The sequence below is a fragment of the Triticum urartu genome, chromosome 6 (genome assembly GCF_003073215.2).
Source record: "Triticum urartu cultivar G1812 chromosome 6, Tu2.1, whole genome shotgun sequence".
NCBI classification, from domain to species: Eukaryota; Viridiplantae; Streptophyta; class Magnoliopsida; order Poales; family Poaceae; genus Triticum; species Triticum urartu.
The window spans coordinates 2,679,255-2,702,637 of record NC_053027.1 but is presented as its reverse complement, the minus strand read 5'-3'; the positions used below and the strand labels follow the sequence as shown (position 1 = coordinate 2,702,637).

Below are 23,383 nucleotides of genomic sequence, written 5' to 3'. Positions count from 1 at the left end.
CTTTGTTTTCTTGTGATTTGTGAGTCTCTGTATTAGCTTTCTTTAGCATATAATAGAAGATCTCACATGAGTCAGGTAAAAAATGTTGTCTCAAGAGAATATATCTTGGTATCAAATGGAATACGAGGGGTCCGAGCCCAAGAAGGAGGCTGGGCCAACAGAGCCTGGCAGTATGGATTTTTGAGAGAGAAGTGAGGCAAAGAGTTCCGAAATCACTAATTGAGTTCACTCACACCTCCTCAGGTTGCAAAAATTGGTGCACAACATGTGCGCCACTTGTCCCAACCTCGGAATTTCCCTTTTTTGTAGATTTGCTTATTCAAAATATTTTATCTCTTAAACCGTGCATCCAAATCTCGAACCATTTTCCTCATATGATTACTCGCGTCGAGGTCTTTAAAATTAGATCCCATGTTTATAGGTTTTGACAGACTTTTTTTCACACAAAAACTGAACCAGGAGCACATTTTTTTCCTTTCTGAAAGAGGCACGACGATGCCTCTCGCGGAAGGAAAAAAAACATATTTTTTTCGTTTCCAAGAGACATGACTGTGCCTCTCGCGGAAGCAAATCTATCCTCTCGCAGAAGAAAAAAAAACATGTTTTGTTTTTGTTTTGGAGAAGCACCACTGTGTGTCTTGCAGAAGCAAATCCATACCTCTCCTAGAAGGAAAAAAATGCGTTAGTGTTGTCCCTCTCACGGACGCAAATCTGTACCCCTCACGGAAGGAAAAGAAAAAAAGAAAACGTGTTTTTCGCACAAAAAAAGTCAAAAATTTTGTCTAAAACCTAGAGAAAAACCGGGGGGAAACCGAAAGGCCAAGAAAATATCATCTAAAAGTGAAAAATGCGTTTGGAAAAATAAAAAGAAATATTGGAGTGAGCGCCCTAAGTGCGACATGTGACTGCGGCTGAGAGCGCGCCAAGCCTACCCGAGGTGGCCCTTGCGGGCGGTCCCGAAGGATTACTGCTTCGTTAGTTGCTCCCAAAGAGTTTTGGCGAGGCAAAGCCGAGAACCGGCAACCTCCATCCTCTCTCCAACTGCGGCGCGGTGACTCGAACTCGACGCCTCCTCCTCCTTCGCTCTGCCGCCGCCTCCCCTCCTCAGACAACCACACCGGTGTGTCTCCTCCCCTTGCGAGAGCAGCCCCACCGCCTTCCACCGCATCTCCCGTATCTGCTGCCTCCCCAACAACACCAGCGGTGTAAGCCCCACCCCTCCTCTCGTCACCCAACAACTTTGCTTAGATGGATATTTCTCTCTTGGTTTCGATGGTCAATTCTTTCATTAACGACGATCTCATCTGTCGTAACCCTATATCTATCTATGTATCTAGTCGGAAAATTAATTAATTTCGCATATCTACATATGATTCGGCTGTAAACAAACATGACCAAGTAGAATCATATGTAGGAAGCACTGACATATGACTAGATTTGCTTAGACATATGGTTGCCAATTCTGCAAATCCAATCATACGACCTGCTCTGCTCTGTCCCAACACAGTTCCACTTTTATTTGTTTGTTAGATAAATAAATACAGCAGCTTTGTCCTGCCATTTTTTTGTCAAAACAGAAAAGCTTTCGTAGTATATGTTTTGTAACCGTAGACTACGTTACATGGTACGGGGATACGGGTACGGGGATACGGATACGGCGATACGAGAAAACGGCATTTTCTGAAAATAGGCTTACGGGGATACGGCGAGTATATGTATGAATGCATAAAAAAATCAGCACCAAAACACAATTTTTTTAGAGGATGAGAAAATTGATGCTTATGAAGTAACCTGATCTTTTTTCATTGAGGGTTATCTGAAGAAGTTGCTGCCTTATCATGTCCCGACTCCACTCCTTGTATACAGTCCTTGTATTCAGATTCAGGATGGGGAAGACTTGCCGACTTGGAGTTGGAGAACCGAGAACGGAGGCCGGTGGCGAGCTGCGAGATGCCGCCGGCGGCGGCGGCAGCGGCGGAAGGGAGTACGGAGATGCGCGCGGCTCCAGCCCTTGGCAACTGCAGGTGACGGCACGATGGACTCAAGCGATTAGGTTTATTTACCCATCGCGAGTAGGCTTTTGTTGGACTGGAGATCGAGTGCTAACAGGCTAAAAAGTATCCCGAGTGTATCCCCCCGTGTCCCAGCCGTATCCCTATTTTTCTCTTTATTTTAATTTGCAAAAAACGTGGTACGTTGAGATACGGGTATCCCACGCGTATCCACGCGTATCCCCGTCCTAGTGCAGTATCCTGCACCGATACGGCAGTTAGGTGACGTATTCATGCAACGTAGACTGTAGAAGACTATAGGAGGCAACTTAATTGTATTCGTCGGAGTCTATTACAATATACACAAGTGATGTATTGCATAACAAGTCAACTAACCCTACAATATCTCTAGTAGTTAATCTATACAAGGCTAGAGATCATAGGAGGATCAATCAGAAATAAATACAGACATGGCACGTTGAACAGTAACAATCTGTTTCCTCCTAGAGGAGGGTGTCCTCACGACTCTGATGTCTTCTGATGCCACAAGAAAGGATTACATGTGGTTTCTTGTGCGTGGGGCCTAGGGGCGTGCTTGTGTTATTGTGCGTGGTTAGCTAGCTGAGACTGATCAATATCTCTGTATAGCAAATATGTGGATCAAGCTCAAGCTAACCAACCAAATCTATGTAATCTGGTTGCTCCGTATAACACGTACGCATCCCTGCCCAACGGAAATCGTTTGCAGCAACCGGACCGCCATGTCATCATGCTCAAGATCAACAGCGGATGGCAGTTCGAGTCGTTCACGCTGCAGTTGAATTATGGAAAGCAATGCGTGATTCATTCCATTGCCCACGAAGGGGTTATATATCATGTACAAAGAGTAACTGCCCGAGCTATACGAGGGCATGCACAAAGTGCGAGTCGTGAGAGGAGTGGATAATGCGCCGACTCGGTCCATCAGTTACATGAGTACGAACGGTCTTCCAACAGCTGCTCCTTGGAGGTGACATACGCTCCTCCTTGCTCACCTTACGACATCTGAAGCAGCTGGACCTCTCAGGCAACAACTTCGGCGGCCAACCCATCCCGGAGCTCATTGGCGCCCTAGGGCGTGGGCGCCTCACGCATCTCAACCTCTCTGAGTCCCATTTTGGTTGTCGGATTCCACCCCACCTCGGTAACCTCTCAAAAATGGTCAGCCTTCAGCTCAACCATATGGCAGATGGCACCTACTCTCCTGATCTCGCATGGGTGCCGCGCCTGCGGAAGCTTCAGGTTCTCGGCATGTATAGGGTGGACCTCAGCGCTGCCGTCAACTGGCTTCATGCTATCAACATACTCCCCTCTTTGACAGACCTTGATTTAAGTTATTGTGCGCTTCCAAACTCTATCTCTCCCCCGGCGCATTCCAATCTCACAAAGCTGCAGACCCTCAGCCTTGTTTCAAACACCTTCAACACATCTCTTGGAGCCAAAAATTTGCTTTGGGATCTGCCCAGCCTCCAAAATCTCTTCCTAAATGGTTGCGGAATCGATGGTCCAATCCCTGACGCGGTGGGCAACTTGACCTCTCTTCAGAGTTTGTATCTTGGTTCGAACAAGTTCACTGGCATGGTGCCGTTGAGCTTCCAGAAACTACAGAATCTAATAGAGCTCGTATTAGAAACCAACTTCGTCATCATGGATGTGGCAGAGCTACTGCATCGGTTAGGGAACTTTAGCAGCTTGGCCAAGATCGACCTCGACAACAATGATTTGTATGGAGAGGTACCCGTTAGTATACGGGAACTCATAAATTTGGATGAATTATCGCTGGCCCACAACAACCTACATGGTACAATCACCGAGGACCGTCTCACATATCTGAGCACCTTACAAACCCTAGATATCTCAGGTAATTACTTAACTGTGAAGGTCGATAGTACATGGATAACTCCATTCAACTTATCCTACTCAGGCTTTGGATCTTGTATACTAGGGCCCAAGTTTCCATCTTGGCTTAACCAACCAACGATCACTTATCTTGATGTTTCGAACACAAGCATACATGATTCAAGATGGCAACGGGGACGAAACTCATCGGGTTTTGCTTGCCCAAACCCATCCCCACGAGAAAATCGCAAACCCGTCCCCGTCCCCATCAACGTGTGCGGGGTTAAAATTTTGGCCATCCCCTAAACCCGTCGGGTTTTCAAAACCCACGGGGAACCTGTCCCCACGAGTAACCAACCAATGATCATATATGACTTTTACTTCCAATAATAGTGGTGGCCTTTTTGACCTTGTCAATTATATTGGAGTTGGTGGAGTTTCTAAGGCCATGTCCACTGATGCTTATACTGTAGAGGTGGAGATAAAAGGTCAAGTGCTTGAATATACCAAAAGTATAGCATACATGGTAAACCTTGATTTTTCCAGCAACAGTTTGAGCGGGCAGATTCCTAAGGAAATTGGCATGCTCATTGCATTAAAGAACTTGAACTTCTCCTGGAATAGTCTGACTGACATAATACCCCAAAGCATCGGTGCGCTACAAGCTTTGGAATCTTTTGACCTCTCGCACAATGGGCTCTCTGGTAAAATCCCTACAAGCATATCATCTCTAACGTCACTAACCCGCTTGAACTTGTCATATAATGATCTATCTGGGACTATACCATCCGGGAACCAATTAAGAACACTAGAGGACCAAGCGTCCATATATACTGGCAACCCAGGTCTATGTGGTCCACCTGTCCCAAGGAATTGCTCACGAACTGACATAATTCCATATGCTCCCCAAGAGCATAATGAAGGAATGAGTGATGTGGTTTCGTTATACCTCAGCATGTGCATAGGATTTGTAGTTGGTTTGTGGATTGTCTTTTGTGGCTTCTTGTTCAAGAGAAAATGGAGGATTGGTTGGTTCTCATTTACAGACCACATGTATGATCGAGCTTATGTGCACGTGGCCATGGGTTGGGCTTCACTGGCAAGAAATATCCGTCAAGGATGAGGTCTCAAAATGTTGGAGCTTATGTAGGTAACTACTTTCCTCTATCCCAAAATAAGTGCCGTGGCTTTAGTTCAAATTTGTTCAAAATAGTGGTTTTAATGATTATTATTGTGTGTAATGCTTTTCTTTAGTTTATAACTTAGCATGATTAATATTGTTGGAGATATTGTACGTGTGTTCGGTAGTGTATAAACCAAGTATCTAATCTAGAAGGCCTAGGGTCGTGCGTGTGTTGTTGTGGGTGGTTAGCTAACTGAGACTGATCCATATCTCTGTATAGCTAATATGTGGATCAAGCTCAAGCTAACCAACCAAATCTATGTAATGTGATTGCTCCATATAACACGTACGCATCCCTGCCCAAGGGCACATGCTTCCAGCCTCAAAACCTTGTATGGTATCAAGGCCACATATCTCTCTGTCGTATCCATCATCCATGGCTGGTTCAATCCCTTGTCTTGCGGCGCCTGCACTCAACCCCATCTCTGAGAAACTGGACCCGAACCATCTTCTTGGTGTTGCGAGCGCAGGCAGTGACCATTTTCTTGTCCATGATTTCTAGTTTTCAGGGCACCTCGATGGTTTGCTGGTCTTGCGGCAGCGACTGCTTGTGTTATACCCGGTACATACAACCAACCTGCTACATCAACCTAGAGAGCGTGCACCGGTACCTCAACCTACACCTAGAGTTTTTGTGCTACCAGTGCACCGAACAACGAAAACTTGTACTATAAGTCCTGGAGAATTATTAAAATAATTTGAGTATAAAGAAATAGCATACATCTAATGTGTTAGAAAATTTCAGTCGTAAATTCAACTCACAGCAAGAGAAAAAAGCATACCATTTTTTTCTATTTTTTTAGGCAAAACAAGCATACCAAATTCGGCTGTGATAGTGCAAACATGCCCAATTCACAGCCCAGTTTAAATTAACAGCATTCATGTCACGATTTGTCCTTTTTCTTCTTGAGTTGTGACTTGAAGTTTTAGCTAAAATTCTATGATATGATAGATATAACTCACACCTCAACCTGCGCTCGCCATCCAGTCACTAACAAACTCAAGGGAAGGAGCCCTCCGCTCCGCTCCCCTCCGAATATTCACATCTTCTCCTCCTCATCCCTTCCATATCTATCTGCCTCCTCCTCACAACAAAAAAGGGTTGCAGATCCTTCGATTGCCGACCAAAAAAACCTACCTACCTACTGACTAGACTAGTACACCTTGTCAGACTCCCACTTTACTTACTTGACAGATGACTAATGCACAACCGCTAATGAAAGCCTCGAGTGACAGCCGAGCATACCCCTGAGATCCCACACTTCTTCTAGCTAGATGGAAACCCCTTACCCAGAAACTGCTGCAGATACGGTGCCACTGGCCGCGCTGCTACTATGGACAAATGGACGTTGTCTTATCCAGTGTTGAGGGCCCTCATGGCTGCTGCCATGTGGAACATGGCCGGCATGACACAACAGCAGGTCATTCAGCTCCAGGTACAGTTCTCCTGCCACCGGTTCCAGAAAAGGGTCGACCAGCCGCACGCCGCACGAGTCACACTGCTTGCAGAGGCTAACCAGTGAAGAAGGCACTACTTGGTCCGCTATGTCAAATATAGCTTCACTATCGTCAAACAATGCTTCCGTGTCATGGTAAGCGGTTGAATCAGACTGCATCCAAACCAAAGAAAAAGTTAAGATCGAGTTGACAGAATGAGCATACAGCAGATAGCAAGAGACAGAAAGAAAATTTACCGGTGGACCATCTTGGCCTACAGGATTCGTAGAGAGAAAACCCAGAATATCAGCTAACTGTTGTATATGTATCCTGTCCCAGTTAACATCCGGATGAGAAGCCCTGTCAGGACGGACACCACTCGAGGAGCTCTTGCCGTTATTTGCTGACAAAAGGCTCAAGGAAACCCTGCCGCCATCACTAATAGATTGACCCGCAAAGTTCAACACACCACCATGGCTTGGTCCAGGTGCGGAAGAATGGGATAAACAGTAAGCTTCCCCATTTGCATCATTCATTTCCTCTTCCTCTTCCTCTTCCTCTAATGGAGCGCCATACTGTTCCCCAATCCTGGGACCTGGACCGCTTTTCTGATAGACTTTGCAGAGAACGAAATCGTCCTGCAATAACAGATAGACAATGAATCAAACATACTGCTTGCAGTACAAGTGGAGCTAACAAACATTTTGCTAGTAACAAAACGGAAAAAGATCACATCAGTGATAACTTTTCTCGGTCGAAGAATAAACTAACTAACTCCTTCAGTTTGAGGAGTGGGTAATTGCTGCAATTCTCTGATTATGACAGTTTGTTTCTTGCTGTTTGGAGCTTTCTATCTTTGCTACTTATGGCGCACTTCCCAAAATCTCCGGATATAATTTACCAAAAGGGTATTTGGAGCACTCAATGTACTTTTGTTTTGCGGGGAGCACTCAGTGTACGTTGGTGCCACATGCATTGTAATGTATGTTGGAAAAGCTTCAGATTGTACTGGAAAAGGAAAACTTGCATCTTACTCAACATTAAATAGTTCAGACACATGTTGAGCGACAATTTGCTGAATCATGCATGGCATGCTATGTTGGTGTCGTTGCATCGGCCATACGTTGAAATGTTGATCTCTTTTATAGTTCTACACACATAAATACAAGTTTCATTCATTTCCAAAACAACTCCGTAAACAACTGAAAAATAATTTTTCAGGGGAGTAAGCAATCATCAATTGTAAACAACAGAAAAATATTTTTTCAGGGGAGTAATCAATGATCAATCTAGCGCAAACAGGTGTGTTTGGAGCACGAAACCCATTTCATAGAAGAGATAGTGAAACTTGTACAAAGACAGCAAAGAAGCATACCAGTCTAACACCAGCATTAGGTACTTCGCTTTCGACCAGCCTATATTCATGCATGACCCAGTCAGTTCTTTTCTCCTTGCATCCCTTGCCAGCATGAAACACCAAGGTCCTCTTCATCCCAACAGTCCGAGAATTACACACCACCTTCCTGTCCTTTCCAGTAGCTTTCCAGTGCCCAGCTTGGTTTGACCGGTTAGTTCTTGACCCGGTAGGGTACTTCCGGTCGCAAGTACAAAAGAAATACCACTGAAGATCCCCAGTTGGCATTGAAGATTTCCCTGAACAAAGTTAAAACAAACGGTTAGAAGAACAGTTTGTAGGACAGTTTTGTGCAAAGTTTGACAGCCGCATGTAAATACAAGCATGTGGTTATGCAGTACTTTCAAATGCTAGTGATACGAGAGGGGGGATAAATGAAAATATACCCGGAAGATCCCAGGGGGCGAATTGGTAGATATCGATTTCTGTAACAGGATTGCGGCGCAACTTTTTACCCAGTATCTTCCTCTTTAGATAGTAGAGGATGAGTTCAGCATCGGTCGGTTGGAACCGGTATCCAGGAGGGAGCGGCGCCATTTCCATTAGGGGAACTTCAGTGACTATCAAATCCAATGCCGAGATGTTATTGAGCACCAGAAGAAGCGACAGCGGCAGCCCCGCCGAAGAAAGCAGAGGTAATCCTTTGTTGTGGCATCAAAAGACATCTGAGTTCGTGAGGACACCGTCCTGTAGGAGGAAACGGATTGTTACAAAACATATATGGAAGATGTAAGCATTCTTCTGTTCTTGATAAACAAATGTCAGGACAAAGGTGCCGTATTTATTTATCTAACAACTAGCAAAACAAATAAAAGTGGGACTGTGTTGGAACAGAACAGGGCAGGACAAATGATTGGATTTGTAGAATTGGCAAACATATGCCAAATACTGTATGGAAGAGACATGCATCCTGGACAAAAGAATGGATTGTTACAAAACATATATGGAAGATATATGCATTCAAAGATTCCGCATTTATTTATCTAACAAAACAAATAAAAGTGGAACTGTGTTGGAAGTTGGAACAGAGCAGAGCAGGGCAGGACAAATGAATTTACTTGCGGATTTGGCAACCATATGTCTAAGCAAATCCAATCGAACATATGTCAGTGCTACTTACTACATACGATTCGGCTGTAAACAAACATTACCAAGCAAAGAGTACGTATTTGTTTGTGCGAAATTAATTAACTTTCAGACTAGATGCAGAGATAGATATAGGGTTACGGCAGATGAGGTCGGCATTGACGAGAGAATCGACCATCGGAACCGAAAGAGAGATGTAGTGTCTAAGCCAAGTTGTTGGAGTGAAGAGAGGAGGGGAGGGGCTTACGCCGCCGGGGTTGTTGGCGAGGGAGCGGACAGGGGAGACTCGGCGCCGGAAGGCGGTGGGGCTGCGGCTTGGGATGGGAGGTGACACACCGGCGTGTTGGTCGGAGGAGGGGCGGCGGCGGCGGCGGCGCGGAGGAGGAGGAGGAGGCGGCGAGTTCGAGTCGCCGGCGCCGCTGTTGGAGGGAGGAGGGAGGTGGCCGGCTCGACCATACTCTTGCGTTGCTTCTTTCTCAAAACCCATTCTACTGGGCTCTCTTGGGCCGGCCTCCTTCCCCTGGGCTCTACTGGCCTCCATCATTATCAATACCTCTCATGAGAGACTGTGAGAGTTGCTCAAACAAAATGAAAGGCTGTGAAAGAGCCTTTTCTTTTCTTTTAATTTATTCTATTGACCCCTAATAGAATGAGAGAGCATCTACATTATCAACCGATTTTTCCAACAGGCGCAAGCTGACTAGAGGTACAACCTCCGGCTCCTCGATGAGCACCGTATCGCGGAGGAGCAAATCGACCGCACGAGCATCGTGGCGGACGTGGGGTACAAAGACTAAGCATTGCCTCCCATATTTCTTTGACGTGAAATTTTTTGGAGTGGTGAGATTTCATAGACCTAAAAACTGGCTAAACCTTGCTAGATTATCTAGGCTGTTGGAACGCATCTGCCAAAACGGACGATGGATATGTTGGGGCAGGTGGCCCTTTTGATTCAGCTCCACCCACTCCCTCGCAAGGCAGCTGGTTTTCAAAGCCAGCCCAAGAATAGAGACCTACTATACCGCGCTTTGCGCGCTGGAGAAGACACAGCGCGCCTGTTTGGCCAGCTCATGTGCGTGCGTCTATTTTTCTAGTTTTGTTTTTTATTTTCCTATTCTGTTTTTGTTTTCTTTACTTTAAATAAATTGGAACTTCACAAATTTCAAAATTTTAAAAACTTTGATTTTTGAAATAAAATGGTAAGAAATGTTCAGGATTTTTTTAAAATATTGGTTTATTCAAAAAATGTTCGCAATTTTGGAAAAAATGTTCGTAAAGTGAAAAAATGTCCATAATTCCAAAAGGACCCCGTGTATTAGAAATTATTAATTAAATTGAACAAAATTTTTGCTGATTCAAAAATGTTCATGCATTTTAAAAAATGTCCATGCATTTCAAAACATGTTTATTACAAAAGATTTTATTGATTCATAAAATATTTGCTGATTCAGAAAATGTTCATGCATTTCAAAACATGTTCGTGAATTTAAAAAAAAATCCACCAATTTTTTAAAAAATGTTCGTCTATTCTAGAATAGTTTGCCGATTCAAAAGAAAATGCTTAAAAACCGTTCGCAATTTTAAAAAATGTTCAGAATTTTAAGAAAAATTTTGTTATTAGGAAAACCTGTTCATGATTTTTAGAAATGTTCATGAATGATCGAAGGTATCTAGTTAAACAGTAATGCTTCTGAGTCTTTGTGACTATATACCCACGCGAATTTTGTTGAATTAACTGCTCGGTTGGATCGGAATATTATAGTATGTTTTTCTAAACGTTTCTTGTCATTCAGAATAATTCTTTGAATTATCAAGTTTTTTGACAACCATGATATTTTTTTGAAAATGTGAACATTGATTCATTTTGTGAATAAATTTTAGAAAAGAAACATTTTCTTGCATTTGTGAACGAACTTTCAAAATCATGCGATGAGATGCGAACAAAATGTGGCCATCGCCATTGGAGATTATGATTTTTTTTCCTCCCATTGCAACACACGAACCTTTTTGCTAGTCAAATAGAGAGACTAAACATCTTTCTGTTGGGGCTACGGAGACTAAGCATTGCCTCCCATATTTCTTCAATGATTTCTTTGTGCGATCTATCGCTTGAGTAATTCATTAAGGCAATGAGTTGAGGCAAGACCTTGCAACCCTATGTATTTGTACATGGACCATTGAAATGATTTTGCTTGATTGAGGTTATTTGTATGTACGATTTGCAATAGAGTTGTCTTTCGTCTTCTTCTCATTGTAAGGCCTGCAAGTACCCATCTTCCCATAGATCGATCAAGGAGGAGTTAAGAAGCGATGATGTGTGGAACGATATTCTGATAATGGTACAGTAGCAAAAAATGACTCATTGGGGGATAAGCAAGGTGTAGTCATTAAACTTCCAATGCGTTTGTCTGAAGTAATTCTTAATAATTGAGGTAACCCCACGCAACAATAAGGGCCAATGATTGGACAAGTGACTCTCGATGCAAGTCGTGACCCGTCGTAACGTATTTTGGATACATCCCCCACTTCGTCATGTTGTGAGCACACCGTAAACGGGTGTCTTACAGGACTATGTTTAATATCAAGATGAGATTCCAAGCACAAATGAAGGCCGTGAGAGTAAGATCTTATACCCATGCATATTTCCTTATCATTGATAAACCAAGAGAGGCACCTTTCGAACTATGGTAAGCTCGTGACCGAGGGCAGCCAAACCACCAGTTGGAAGCCTAGAAGAACCAGCAACGCTGCTGATCAGGGGCAAATTCCGCCATGTCTTGAGTAGCTGCGAAGATATCATTAAATTGATGGATGCATGGCCAGATTCAGATACAGGTAAATATACGCTCACCCTTACATTTATAAAAATGGCAGAGCTTTTAGCAGTAAACCCATAATCAATTTTTATGTTATCCACCAGTGGTTCAGCCGGCAACAATCAAGGCCACTTCCGCGGAAATGTAACATAATACAACTAATATCAAGATAAGGAGACTAAACATCTTTATTTTGGGGGTACGGAGACTAAGCATTGCCTCCCATATTTCTTTTGAGGTGAAAATATTTGGAGTGGTGAGATTTCGAAGGCCTAAAACCTGGCTAAACCCTGCTGGATCATCCAGGCCGTTGGATCGCATCTGCCGAAAACGGACGGTGGATATGAGGGGGCAGGCGGCCCCATAATTCAGCTCCCCCCCACTCTCCTGGCAGCTGGTTTCCAAATTTCAAAGCATTTTTGAAGAGCAGCGGAGGGAAAGGAAAACCAAATCGATCCCCATTCTATTCCGATGGCCTCGCCGCCGCCGCCGCCGACCACCGTCCGCCGGAACCCTCCCCGCCGCGGCAGGCCGGCCCTGACCCCAGGCCCGACCCCCGCCCAGGCGCCGACCCCGACCACGGGCACCCTCCGCTCCCGCCGCCGGAAAGCCCCGGTCATCTCCCGCCTGCTCGACGACGAACCCGCCGCGGCGGCGGCGGCAGCGGCTCCCGCGGCCGCCGCCACCCCTCTCCCGCCTCCTCCGCCGACCCCACCCGACGCCGCCATTTCCCCTCCCCACCCCCCTCCTCCCGCCGCGGCGGCCGCCACGGCGCTCACCTCCTCGACCTCGTCGTCGTCGGCGGCGGAGGAGCGCCTCAAGGTCTACCTCCGCATCCGCCCGCTCCCGGCGCCGGAGCGGGAGCGCGGCTGCAGGCCTGCCGCCGGCCGCGCCAGGGCCAAGGAGCAGCCGCCGCCGCCCAAGAAGCAGCAGCAGCCGCCGGGGGTCTGCCTCGTCGCCACCGGCCCCGGCTCCGTCGCGCTCACCGTCCCCCAGGCCAAGCTCGTCGACCACCGGCGCGGCCGCACCGCCACCGAGGTCTTCGACGGCTTCTCCGCCGTCCTCCCGCCCGACTCCTCGCAGGTATAATTAACCCCCAAATCCTCATCCCCTCCCGATTAAAACCCATTTGCATCTACACATTTTGATGTCTCGCTTAGAACAAGTTGCTGTACCCCAAGAAAAGCACCAAAACCCCGACAAATCGGCTCCATTTCGACCTGCATTTGCATTGCGCTACGATCTCAGCCGGATCCTGTTGGGAGGATCTTGTGAGCATCCCCAGCACAGCAGTGAGGAACTCGTGGTTACAGTGTTTGAACTAGACTTTTTGTTACTATAGTCAGCTGGAGATGTTTAACTCGTGTAAACTTTGCACAGCTTTTGTATGCATTTTTAGTGGTGAAGTTTTGTTTCTTGTATGATGCGACGAAAGCTCCTACATGGCACGACTATAGTTTCATTACTAAAGATTGTCGGTTCATGTAATCCTTGTTATGCTAGTTTAAGAAAAAGCAGCATCAATCTTCTTCTTTTCAGATCTGTGCTTTCACCTCACAGTTGTGCCAAGTGTAAGGAACTTATTGTCCTTGCTATTGCGATTGTTTACCTTACTGTAGAGACTATGGGCTATTTTTGCAGATAAACCACGGGAAAATAGTTAGGTGTGAATCCTAAGGGTTTTGTCCTATGGATTTCATTTAGCATTTTCCCTAAGGATTCGAGTGCACTCTATTTTGGAGAGAATTTTTCATCCGTCGGACGTCTTGTTACAATTCATTTTCTTTTCACTCCATGATGTGATGTAATTTTTTCCAAGCCACCCATGGATTTTTATTTATGTACCACCCAACTATTTTTCTTCATAACCCACACAAAGGCTGAAAGACGCATAAAATGAATTTTTCTTCTGTATAATCTTAGTACAGTCTCATAGATCTTTTCATTTCAGCCTTTAGAAGTCCAATGCACACACCCTGGCTATATCTTCGCTCCTCCAAAATCCATGCATTTATTTTTTTGTGTACCGTCTTGATGCATGACATGCCAAACTCTTGCGTTGTATGGTCTCGCAGAAATCCAAATCTTCACAATTATGGTTTTTTCGTATCTCTATTTTCTTGTTCCTGTTATTCAAGTAGACATTTGTGCAGTTTTTATATGTTGAGGCATATTAAAATTATGGAACTAATGCTTAGCAATACTGAAAAACCAATTCACAATTGGTAAGTCGGTTTGAAAATTCTTGTTTCTGGTCAACCGGTCGTCGGCATGTCAACCAGTATAAAAGTACATTTGTATAAAAGTACATTTGTTCACTGCATTACTATCTTAGTTTTTTTTTTTTGAGGTGATGCATTACTGTCTTAGTGGTACAATGCTATCGATTTCAGGACAGACCTAGGAGTATTTCTCTACCGGGCTATGATTTAGATGACGTTTACTGGACCTGAAGCTATGCATTTGCTGGCATGCTATTGATCTCTTCTTACAATTCCGTGCAGAATGATATCTTTACTCAAGTGATGAACCCGCTGGTGGACGAGTTCTTGGGAGGAAAGAGCGGCCTTCTGGTGGCGATGGGTCCGACGGGGTCCGGCAAGACGCACACCGTCTTTGGTACTGCGAGAAATCCCGGCCTAGTACCGCTCACTCTACAGAAGATCTTCACTGCGGCAGATGAATCCGAAGGTGGCAACCAATCGCCAAGGTACACCTGTTCTGGCCTTTTTGCTGCCAGCTTGGTACACTCTACTAGTGTATAATCTGCATATCTAGTACTGGGTCTGCTAGGATTGACGCCAAATGCCGCAAACATAGCAAATGTTCAGAAGATTAGTGAAGCATGCAAGTCTGTAAATTTCTGAAACTAAAGGAGTTATACAGTTTTGGATTCTCTCGCGAACAGCTTATAACTTAATTAACATGATGTGCAAATGCAAGTTCTTATCACAAATACTCTGTTAATGGGTTCCATGTCATACTTGCAGATCGTTTTACTTGTCAATGTTCGAGATACTCTGTGAAGGAAAAGGAGAACGGATTCTCGATCTTCTGTCTGATGCAGCAGAACTGGCCCTCCAGCAGTCAGCAACAATTAAAGGCCTTAAAGAGGTATCTACGATCTCATTTTGCACCTCTTTGCTGTAATCAGCCTTGGCTTCCATCCTGAAAGAGGGGGCCTTGGAATGGCACATTCCAGTTGATATGCACTGCGTTGATATGAATAGTTTTTGTAGTAGCATGCAGTAAGGTGCTCGCCTTTCTGGCAATAGCATACAATTAGATGCTCACTGTTATTTATTTTGCAGGTGGCCATTTCAAGTGCCATGGATGCTGAGAATTTAGTTTCACGTGGCATGCTTAAGCGGAGCACAGCTGCAACTGATGCTAACAGCGAGTCAAGGCATGTTCTCTGTATAGATAGATCTGCAAACATATCTTTCATATAAATAGCACCTATCCTGAAAAATGGGCATCGTTTTCTCATTGTGTTTCCTAACTAAGTTATATACGATGATGTTAAGATTAATTTCATATTGTATTGCAGCCGGTCACAGTGCATCATCACTATACGTGCTGTTCATAAAACCGTTGACCAACAAAGTGAGCACCAGATTAGTGGATCTGTCCTGACAATTGCTGACCTTGCTGGAGCAGAGCGAAAAAAGAATACCGGAAATAAGGTCTATTCGTCTATCACCGTTAATTGTATTGTATAGCAGTGATCATAGAACCATGTCATGACACCTGTTCTTCTACTGGATAATGGTCTAAAAAACTTTTAATATTTGATTTCCAGGGTTCAAGGTTGTTGGAGAGTAACTTTATCAACAATACGTCCATGGTTTTCGGTCTATGTCTGAGGGTAAAATTAACCTTTTCATTTGCTGACCTTTATGCACAACAGATGGTGCTTGGAAAATGCATTTTTTATCAGTTAGGTGCGCCTGCCAGCTAATGATAGTTTTGCTTTTCAACTTTGGTAACTGCAGGCTTTATTAGATCATCAGAAAAATCAGAAGAAAACCTTGGAGAAACATTTTAAGAACTCAATGGTATGTCTGCTGACAATGTATTCTTTTGAAATAAACATAGTATGGATCTTGAATATTCCCTTTTTTTGATTCTTTTGGCTGGTCTCCAAACAATGCCCATCACATGTTTCTCCAACCAACATAACATTTTTAATGGAGATCTTCCCTTTCTCTGGTTAGGGATCTAACAGTTGACAAGTATTGATCTAATATGAAATGTGCCTATCAACACAATATTTTTAGTGTGCTCATAGTCATATCTCCATCTCAACTAAGCTACTGACTCCCTATTTATTGTGTTATAACTTGTGCAGCTTGGTTTCCATGTATACACTACTAGCTTGCTATTAGACATTACTCTGTTTTTCTACTCTTAAAACCTGTATATGCTATGAGTTTTTAGTTTAAAATGCTATTATCCATTTCATTGATGTATATTATTTTCATTTGTCCTAAATATTTTTTGTTTTGAAAGTTGACTAGGTACTTGAAAGACTACCTGGAAGGAAGGAAGAAGATGACTCTGGTAAGCCATTCCGAGATAAAATGGTCTATTTTTCTTATCAACAGCTCCTCAAATGACATATCTTACTAGTTCAAAGTTTTTTTGATCCTGACAAATGTACCACTCCCTTGGTCCCAATATAAGTGTTGCTGATTTAGTATAAAGTTATGCTAAATCAGCGACACTTATTTTGGGATGGAGAGGGTATTATTCTATTGGCCATTATGAAGGATGCCTACTGAAAAAAATTCAACTGAAGGCACATTTTTGCAAGTCATTCACAATTTCTATATGTTTATGCTGGAAGAGTGTGTCATTGGCACCCTTACTCTGAGGTCTACACAGTGAATATTGACTTGATAAGTGCACTGTTTTTAATTACCATTTCTATTGTTTCTCAGATTTTGAACGTGAAACCAGGAGAAGATGACTACGCTGATACATCATATTTGCTCAGACAAGCATCTCCTTACATGAAAATAAGGTACTTCCCTTACCTTTGACGACATACTTTTTTTTCCTTATCCCAGCCTTTTGTTGTCTTTGGAGAAAGGGAAATACATAACTGGAGTTGAAATGTTAGATACTTAGATTGCATCTTATCCAATTCTGGTGCATGCAGTTCAGTCCTAGTGTAATGACAATATTTCCTATTAGGATTAAGTAAAAGAACTCAAGGAGCAGAGAAGTCCTTTATTTAAACCTATCACAATAGCAGATATTTGTCTGAGCAAATATTGATGAATCTTCCTATTATCATTCATTCTATTTCCTGTTATCTTTTCAGGTACACCAGCCTTGATGAATCTTCTGATTTGGTTTCCCAAAAGAGAACCAATGTTTCCCTGGTTTGCCAAGAGAACAAGAAAAAGAGGAAGGTTAACAAGCCCGAACCTGAAGTTGTTACGGTACAAATTGATTAAATCCTCCAATAATTTGGTCCCATTTAAGTACTTAATTTCTGTCTGGCGCAGAGCCTCACTTGTATAGACATTTCAGCTCCGATAGTTAATTATTTTGAATGAAGTATCATTTTTGTTATGTTCTGCAGGCTGAAGAAAAGGAGCTGCAAAGAGTGTCTCGAAGTGAACAAATCATGAAGAACCTTTTCAATGCTTTATGGACTGTTTCAAAACAAAAGATTTCGGTAAGCAGCAAAAGATTTTGGTAATTTGTTCATGCGAGTTTCTTTTTGTATTGTGTTGATCCATGGTATTTCGTTCATAGGAGTCTGAGGTTGCTGCTAAAAGCATGCGGGAATTGCTCAAAGATAAAGACATTGAAATTCTAGAGCTGAAAAAGGAGTTGGATGACCTGAAGTCTCGTTGGTCACACGTTAAGCAAAATGATGCTGCATCAATTGCTATAAGCTCGGTTTCTCAAACTGACCTGGCCAGTGACGCTGCATTAGACAATTTCCATGTAAGTTCAGCTTCAAATTATAATATCTGACATTTGATGTTCTATTTACATATACTGCCTTATATGTGCATGATGAATGACTTAGATTTGGAGGTATATATGCTAGGTGCTTTTCTGCTATTTCAAGCAAGAATCAAATAAGCATGCTTTAATATTAGAACTCTATAAGCAAGTTACCATATCTCCAATGCTCATGTGTATTTTTTCAGCATATCACCTTCTGCCCTGCTTTATGTACTACTTGTGCCTCAATAGCAAGCAACATATCTCCCCTTCAAATCTCTATCTCAATACTGTATATGCCATGAGATCTGGTTAGCTGTACACTCTACATTCACCTGCTGCCTGAACAGCCGTTAGGAGTAGCATAGGGTGTTCGTGTTGCTTGTGTAGACGTGTAGGGTGTTCTTTGTTGTATGAAATCGGCACTTTCTTGCCCAACTTTTTCATATATTTGCTTCTACTCTTTGTGAAAAGACACGCAAACGCTTGTTTTCATGTTATCTGAAGTAAGCCATACATATGAGGTTGGAACTTTCTTGCTGACATGCTTGTGTTTGTCTACAGTTGAGCACTGAGTTGGTACAAAAGATCTCAGAAGAATGTACATATTCTGATCCAGAAATGTCTTCAGCTTATTGCGATATGACAGGTTCATATGTTTTCACAGTAAACATGTCCTCACCAATATCAGCACATAGTTATTTTGGTTCTGAGTCCATTTTCTTATAACAGAGAAATCCGTCGACTGTGATACCTCTGTTGCTAATTTGATAGATGAACAAGAATTGAGCTCCAGATATTTGAAGGTTTATACTTATCCTTCAACATTCTGCATTCCGTCATGAGCAATGTGTCCACATAGTTCAACCTTTTGTGATGCGACCTAGTGTTGAAGAAATTCGCCTCATCTTCTACTGACACAATGCCATCCTACTTTTTTCAGAAAGAGGCATGCACTCCTGATGTTACTGAACCCAAGTGCGATCTGAAAAAGGAAAATACGGAGGTGGGCATGCAATTTTCTCTCACTTTCTCATGTATGCAGAGTCATTTTGCGTTGCATTTGATCGTAGTTCTTGTTACTGAACAACATCATTTTTGACTTTATGTTTCTCTTATTTCAGATAATGGGACAAGTGGGCAACAAGGAATCTGATGGTTCTGAGAGTTCTGAACAGACTTCGGCACCTGACGGTGGTGTAACACATGCACCCAGTCATTTGGATGATCCATCTGAGCTAAGCTATACAGGTCCAATTGTATATCCCCTTTGCTTGACAACTCTTAAACTAACTGGTACACAACAACTGAGACACATGTATCATTTCCGCAGAACTTCGTATTGTTCCATGTAATCTGTCCGCACAGTTTACTGATATACAAGTTAGCGAGAAAGCTCCCATGGAACAAAGTAAAGAAGAGCTAAGCAGCAATACAGAAGTGGAGAGTATTCAACATGACGTCGACATAAAAGGTTCAAACTCATTTCTTATGCTTGTTTCTTCGTTGCTAGTGATGTACTCCCTCCGTCCCATAATATAAGAGCGTTTTTCACACTAGTGTAGTATAAAAAACGCTCTTATATTATGGGACGGAGGGCGTACTTTTTTGTTGTTGTTAAACTTTCACTTGATCTTTGTACAGAAATGAAGCAGCATGATTATCAAAGTTCATCTCAGCAACTGAACTGTGATGCTGGAGTCGTTAGCTCCAATCAGCCTTTCTTAGAGTTGCAAGGCATGGTATGCAATCCTTTGATCCTTTCGTTTTTGCAACTCAAAGGGAAGTTTACCCTACACGTTTTTGGAATATTCTTAGTATGCCATGGTTGGTCATAATGGCAGGACGCATATTAGTTGGTCATAATGGCAGGGTGCATATTTTTAATATACAAGTTACCCTACACCAGTTTCTGCTACTAGGAACACCCTACTGGAAACTATGACATGTCGGTTGAACTTTTCCTTCTTCTCTTCTAGGGTGCTGCTCACCAGAATCTTGATGAACTGGTGCCTGAGCCAGAAATTTGCGAGCACACGGTAAAGGAGGCTGCTGCAGAACACGGTAGGCGCCCAGTGTCGTGCATAATAATCTTTGGTCGCTAATTTTTGGTATATTCACATTGCTTGCATTAAATGGTGAGATGAGTCGCCTAATCAACATCAGTGCATTTCTGCAGCACATGGCCAACATGTACCAGACGAAGGGCTTCCCCAGACGAAGGCTTCAATAGTAAGCTCTTTTGCTGCTTGTCTAGACTTGGGCACTTATTAGATTACTTTTGCCTTGGTTATTACTACTACTACCAAATACTGTAATGTAGCGCGAAATCGTAGATGCAGCTGACAGATTCTACCAGGGTCATTTATAATAATGCTGTCATACCACACGTATTTTGTCTCTACAGTTGCATTTCCTGATTTGGTTGTCTTGCTTATGCCAAGGCTCCAACCAAGGACTGCCAGGCAGGGGGGACCGCGGATGACCAAAAGGAGAACCTTTGCCAGAAAGAAGCAAATGAGGACCTTTGCGCTTCTAAGCCTCGTGAAAACACAAAGAAGACGTCAAGGTGAGCGAGCGTACTTACGGAAGGCGGCACCTAATGGCAAGAACCAGCTTGATAAGTAATTAATATCTGTAATGTAGTTGACACAAACAACCTGTGGTTTGGTTTGGTGAAGCAGGAGGAGGCTGCTGCCGGTGGCGTCCATGATGCTCAAGGAGTTCACCGGCCCTGCCATTGATGCTGCGGATACCAAGAGGGCCACGGTACGCACGCACGCACATCGCCCCCATCTCGTCTTGTCTGTTGAAAGTGTTTGGTTTTTGATCAATTGATTCTAACCCGACTGAGTGATGCAATTGCTGTTTTTGCAGGATGGAGGAGGCGCCAAGACATTGTCAGGCGAGCAGGCAGCTGCTGGGCGATCGGACGCGCTCATCCGGCTCCTCAAAGCGAAATCTCCGCCCATGAGGCATCGCCGGGGCTAGAGAAGAGTACCCACTCAATTAAATTATATAAAATTCAGGCAGTCAAATCACCTCGGTTTGGTGTAGCTACTTGTCCACGCTATGGCGCTTTTGTAGGATCTTCATCAAGTCCAGTTCACAGTTAGACTTATGGTGACACCTGGAATATTTTATCTATCTAAGAAATGCTGTCATCGTCGCGCATTCATATAGTTTGCGATTTTTCTCGGCAAAGAACTAGTACATAGCGAAAGCACATGGCTCCTGAGCTGCAGTATGAGTTTTTTAAAAAATACAACCAGACAAGTTCGAAAATATTCATTCTTTTTATGTAGACAAACATCTTGATTTTTTTCCTATGAGCTGCAAAAAGAAAAAGGAAAAGACACAATTATTCATAGTTATGGACATTGCTATCACCTTGCAAAAAAAAAAGAAGGAACAATGCTACCACCGTTTGGTATTTTAAAAAACAATATTTGACTTTATTTTGTGGGTTAAAGTGACATTCAATCTTTTTTGGAGGGGACAAAAGGTAATCTTTTTTATTGCATGTAATGCGATACATTTATGACTTCCAAAAATAAAGTAAAATAGAAATGGAGCTTGGAAGCCGCACAAAATCTTCACTCTTATGTGGCTTGTAGTGTTGGCACACATGATAAAATGTAGAGGACTTTGAGTCATTGTCATGTTCATGTGGGTCAGCCTACTTAAGACCAATCATCATCGTTTAAAAAGGAAATGTGGGCTCCATCAGGGCTGAAGTCTTGCGGTCAACAACTGTTTATATAAATGCACATATCTTTTTTTACTATGAAATTAGAGCATCTCCGATAGCTGCCCTACAATAGGGATTTTCCTAGTTGCCGCTCGCTGCGGCAAGTTGCCGGAGTGACGCACAAGTGAGATCAAACTAGCGTTTGAGATGGGCCGACCCGTTTAACGTAAAGTGATTCCAGTTTTGTGAACTTTGTGGTTCCCAGCCGAATTTTCCGGTTTTACGAACATTCTAGTTCCTGAACCGGTTTTTCTTTTTCCCTTATTTTATTTTCCCCCTGTTTCCTTTTTCTTTTATCTGTTTCTGTTTATTTTTCTTTTTCTTTCTTTTTCATTTTCCATTTTTTGTTTTCCAGTTTATTTTTTTTCAAAAACTGTTTGTGCTGCTGATAAATTTTTCAAAACTTCAAAAAATGTTCTTGTTTTCAAATTTTGTTCCTAAATTTTTAAAATATTAATTCTTTTCAAAAAATGTTCCAAAGTTCAAAAAATATTCTTTTTAAGTTTTGTTCAGAAAATTAAAAAATTTCTTGATTTTCAGAAATTGTACGCAAATTTGAAAAAAATGTTTGCTTTTTATAGTTTAGTTTGGGGGTTTAAAAATTTGTACAAAAAATGTACCTCTCTTTAGAATTAGTTCATAAATTCGAAAAACGTTTGCAATTTTTAAAAAGAGTTCTAAAATGTGAAAAAATATTTGCTTTTTCCAAATTTTGTCCGGGGTTTCAAAAATTATTCAGAAGTACAGAAATGTACCTGGTTTTCCAAATTTTGTTCAAAAAATAGTCAAATGCTCATGAAATTCAAAAAAGAGTGCCTTTTCGTAAGTTGTTCAAAGTTTCGAAAATTGTACACATATGCAAATATTGTCCACTTTTCAAATTGTTGTTCAAAGTTTCAATAAATGTTCCATTTTTTGAAAAATATTCCTGTTGTGAAAAAGGTTAACGTTTTGGAATTTGTTCAAAAATCTCCCCTTTTTCTAAATTTTGTTCAAAATTGAAAAATATTTGACTTTTCCATAATTTGTTTGTGTTTTCAAATAATTTTCCAGCTTGTAAAATTTGTTCATAATTTAAAAATGTTTTGTTTAAATAAATATTTGAATTCCTAAATAAAGACGCATTCAAAATTACAAATCATATTTAGATATGTTGTCGTTCACAGTTCTTATAAGCCATGCTGCAATTTTTAGACACCAAAATTATGTATTCCACTAATTGCATACCACTGCTTACTACAAGGAGGTGCCTAGTTTGAATCCTCGTGAGTTTATCTCTTTTATCTTTCTTAGGAATTTCATGCGAGTCCAAAAACTCACTTTGGAACCCGGATGCCTTGGAGCCCTATTTTTTGAATTGTGCCACAATGCTACTTTGAAGTTTCAAAAAATTCTGAAAACAAATCAACATGTTTATATGAATGTATATTACACATGTGTAAATTTTGATGCTGAAATAAGTTAACTATTTGGAAAGATGAACAGTACATGCATTATTCACTATTTGGAAATCATCATTTTTTCATTTTTTGTCTAGGTCGCATATTTACTTATTTCATCACCAAACTTTACACATGTGTAATATACATCCATATGATCATGTTCCCGGGTTCCAAAAATCCTCTCTCACGCGAGTCCAACTACTTAAATGTTTGGGCTTCTTATTGTTCATAAATGGTTGTCAGCTCTAGTCGCTTGGTTCACGAAACAAGGTGTCATGCCACGCGAGTTCGAACCCGGCCCTGCGCATCAATTTTGCTGACCGGAGTGGCAACATGGGCCGGCCCATTAGTTTGGTGCCTGTGCAAAGCTCCTCAATCTGCCACAGAATGCGGCAGATAGGAGGTCTCCTAAAATAGG

The 23,383-nt window shown here is 42.4% G+C and overlaps 3 protein-coding genes across 4 annotated transcripts; 2 read left to right on the top strand and 1 right to left on the bottom strand.

Annotated features, from left to right (window-relative positions):
- The first annotated feature begins 1,886 nt into the window (after positions 1-1,886).
- On the top strand, positions 1,887-5,568 carry LOC125513840 (LRR receptor-like serine/threonine-protein kinase GSO1). The gene is made up of 3 exons (XM_048679049.1): positions 1,887-2,024; positions 2,988-3,840; positions 4,511-5,568. Exons 1-3 carry the CDS (start codon positions 1,887-1,889, stop codon positions 4,990-4,992), a joined length of 1,473 nt encoding a protein of 490 aa, XP_048535006.1. The 3' UTR covers positions 4,993-5,568.
- Positions 5,569-5,646: 78 nt separating this feature from the next.
- LOC125517413 (NAC domain-containing protein 82-like) lies at positions 5,647-9,564 on the bottom strand. The gene is made up of 5 exons (XM_048682611.1): positions 9,237-9,564; positions 8,290-8,590; positions 7,865-8,142; positions 6,747-7,127; positions 5,647-6,662 (listed from the first exon to the last, which is right to left on the bottom strand). Exons 2-5 carry the CDS (start codon positions 8,444-8,446, stop codon positions 6,339-6,341), a joined length of 1,140 nt encoding a protein of 379 aa, XP_048538568.1. The 5' UTR covers positions 8,447-8,590; positions 9,237-9,564; the 3' UTR covers positions 5,647-6,338.
- A 2,621-nt stretch (positions 9,565-12,185) lies between these two features.
- Positions 12,186-20,950, top strand: LOC125515528 (kinesin-like protein KIN-6). Of its 2 annotated transcripts, none has more exons than XM_048681027.1 (23): positions 12,186-12,888; positions 14,310-14,515; positions 14,796-14,919; positions 15,117-15,211; positions 15,356-15,491; positions 15,608-15,673; positions 15,801-15,863; positions 16,318-16,368; positions 16,749-16,831; positions 17,135-17,255; positions 17,399-17,494; positions 17,575-17,769; positions 18,337-18,421; positions 18,505-18,578; positions 18,716-18,778; positions 18,897-19,023; positions 19,106-19,246; positions 19,417-19,514; positions 19,752-19,836; positions 19,952-20,004; positions 20,217-20,341; positions 20,457-20,541; positions 20,650-20,950. In XM_048681027.1, the coding sequence occupies exons 1-23, from the start codon at positions 12,277-12,279 to the stop codon at positions 20,761-20,763; spliced, it is 2,898 nt and encodes a 965-aa protein (XP_048536984.1). In that variant the 5' UTR covers positions 12,186-12,276; the 3' UTR covers positions 20,764-20,950. The 2 variants fall into 2 exon arrangements, with proteins under 2 accessions (XP_048536984.1, XP_048536983.1); XM_048681026.1 differs by having other exon boundaries at positions 20,454-20,541.
- Positions 20,951-23,383: the final 2,433 nt, after the last annotated feature.

What these genes read in the sequence shown, in the direction of transcription:
- LOC125513840 (XM_048679049.1), top strand. Translation starts at nt 1,887, where the DNA reads ATGGGGAAGACTTGCCGACTTGGAGTTGGAGAACCGAGAACGGAGGCC. An exon ending in CCAGCCCTTGGCAACTGCAG is followed by an intron (nt 2,025 to 2,987) that starts GTGACGGCACGA and finishes GTCTTCCAACAG; the next exon opens with CTGCTCCTTGGAGGTGACAT. An exon ending in CAACCTACATGGTACAATCA is followed by an intron (nt 3,841 to 4,510) that starts CCGAGGACCGTC and finishes CTGACATAATAC; the next exon opens with CCCAAAGCATCGGTGCGCTA.
- LOC125517413 (XM_048682611.1), bottom strand. Translation starts at nt 8,446, where the DNA reads ATGGAAATGGCGCCGCTCCCTCCTGGATACCGGTTCCAACCGACCGAT. An exon ending in CGCCCCCTGGGATCTTCCGG is followed by an intron (nt 8,143 to 8,289) that starts GTATATTTTCAT and finishes AACTTTGTTCAG; the next exon opens with GGAAATCTTCAATGCCAACT. An exon ending in CTAATGCTGGTGTTAGACTG is followed by an intron (nt 7,128 to 7,864) that starts GTATGCTTCTTT and finishes CTGTTATTGCAG; the next exon opens with GACGATTTCGTTCTCTGCAA.
- LOC125515528 (XM_048681026.1), top strand. Translation starts at nt 12,277, where the DNA reads ATGGCCTCGCCGCCGCCGCCGCCGACCACCGTCCGCCGGAACCCTCCC. An exon ending in TTTTCGGTCTATGTCTGAGG is followed by an intron (nt 15,674 to 15,800) that starts GTAAAATTAACC and finishes TGGTAACTGCAG; the next exon opens with GCTTTATTAGATCATCAGAA. An exon ending in TGAAAAAGGAAAATACGGAG is followed by an intron (nt 18,779 to 18,896) that starts GTGGGCATGCAA and finishes CTCTTATTTCAG; the next exon opens with ATAATGGGACAAGTGGGCAA.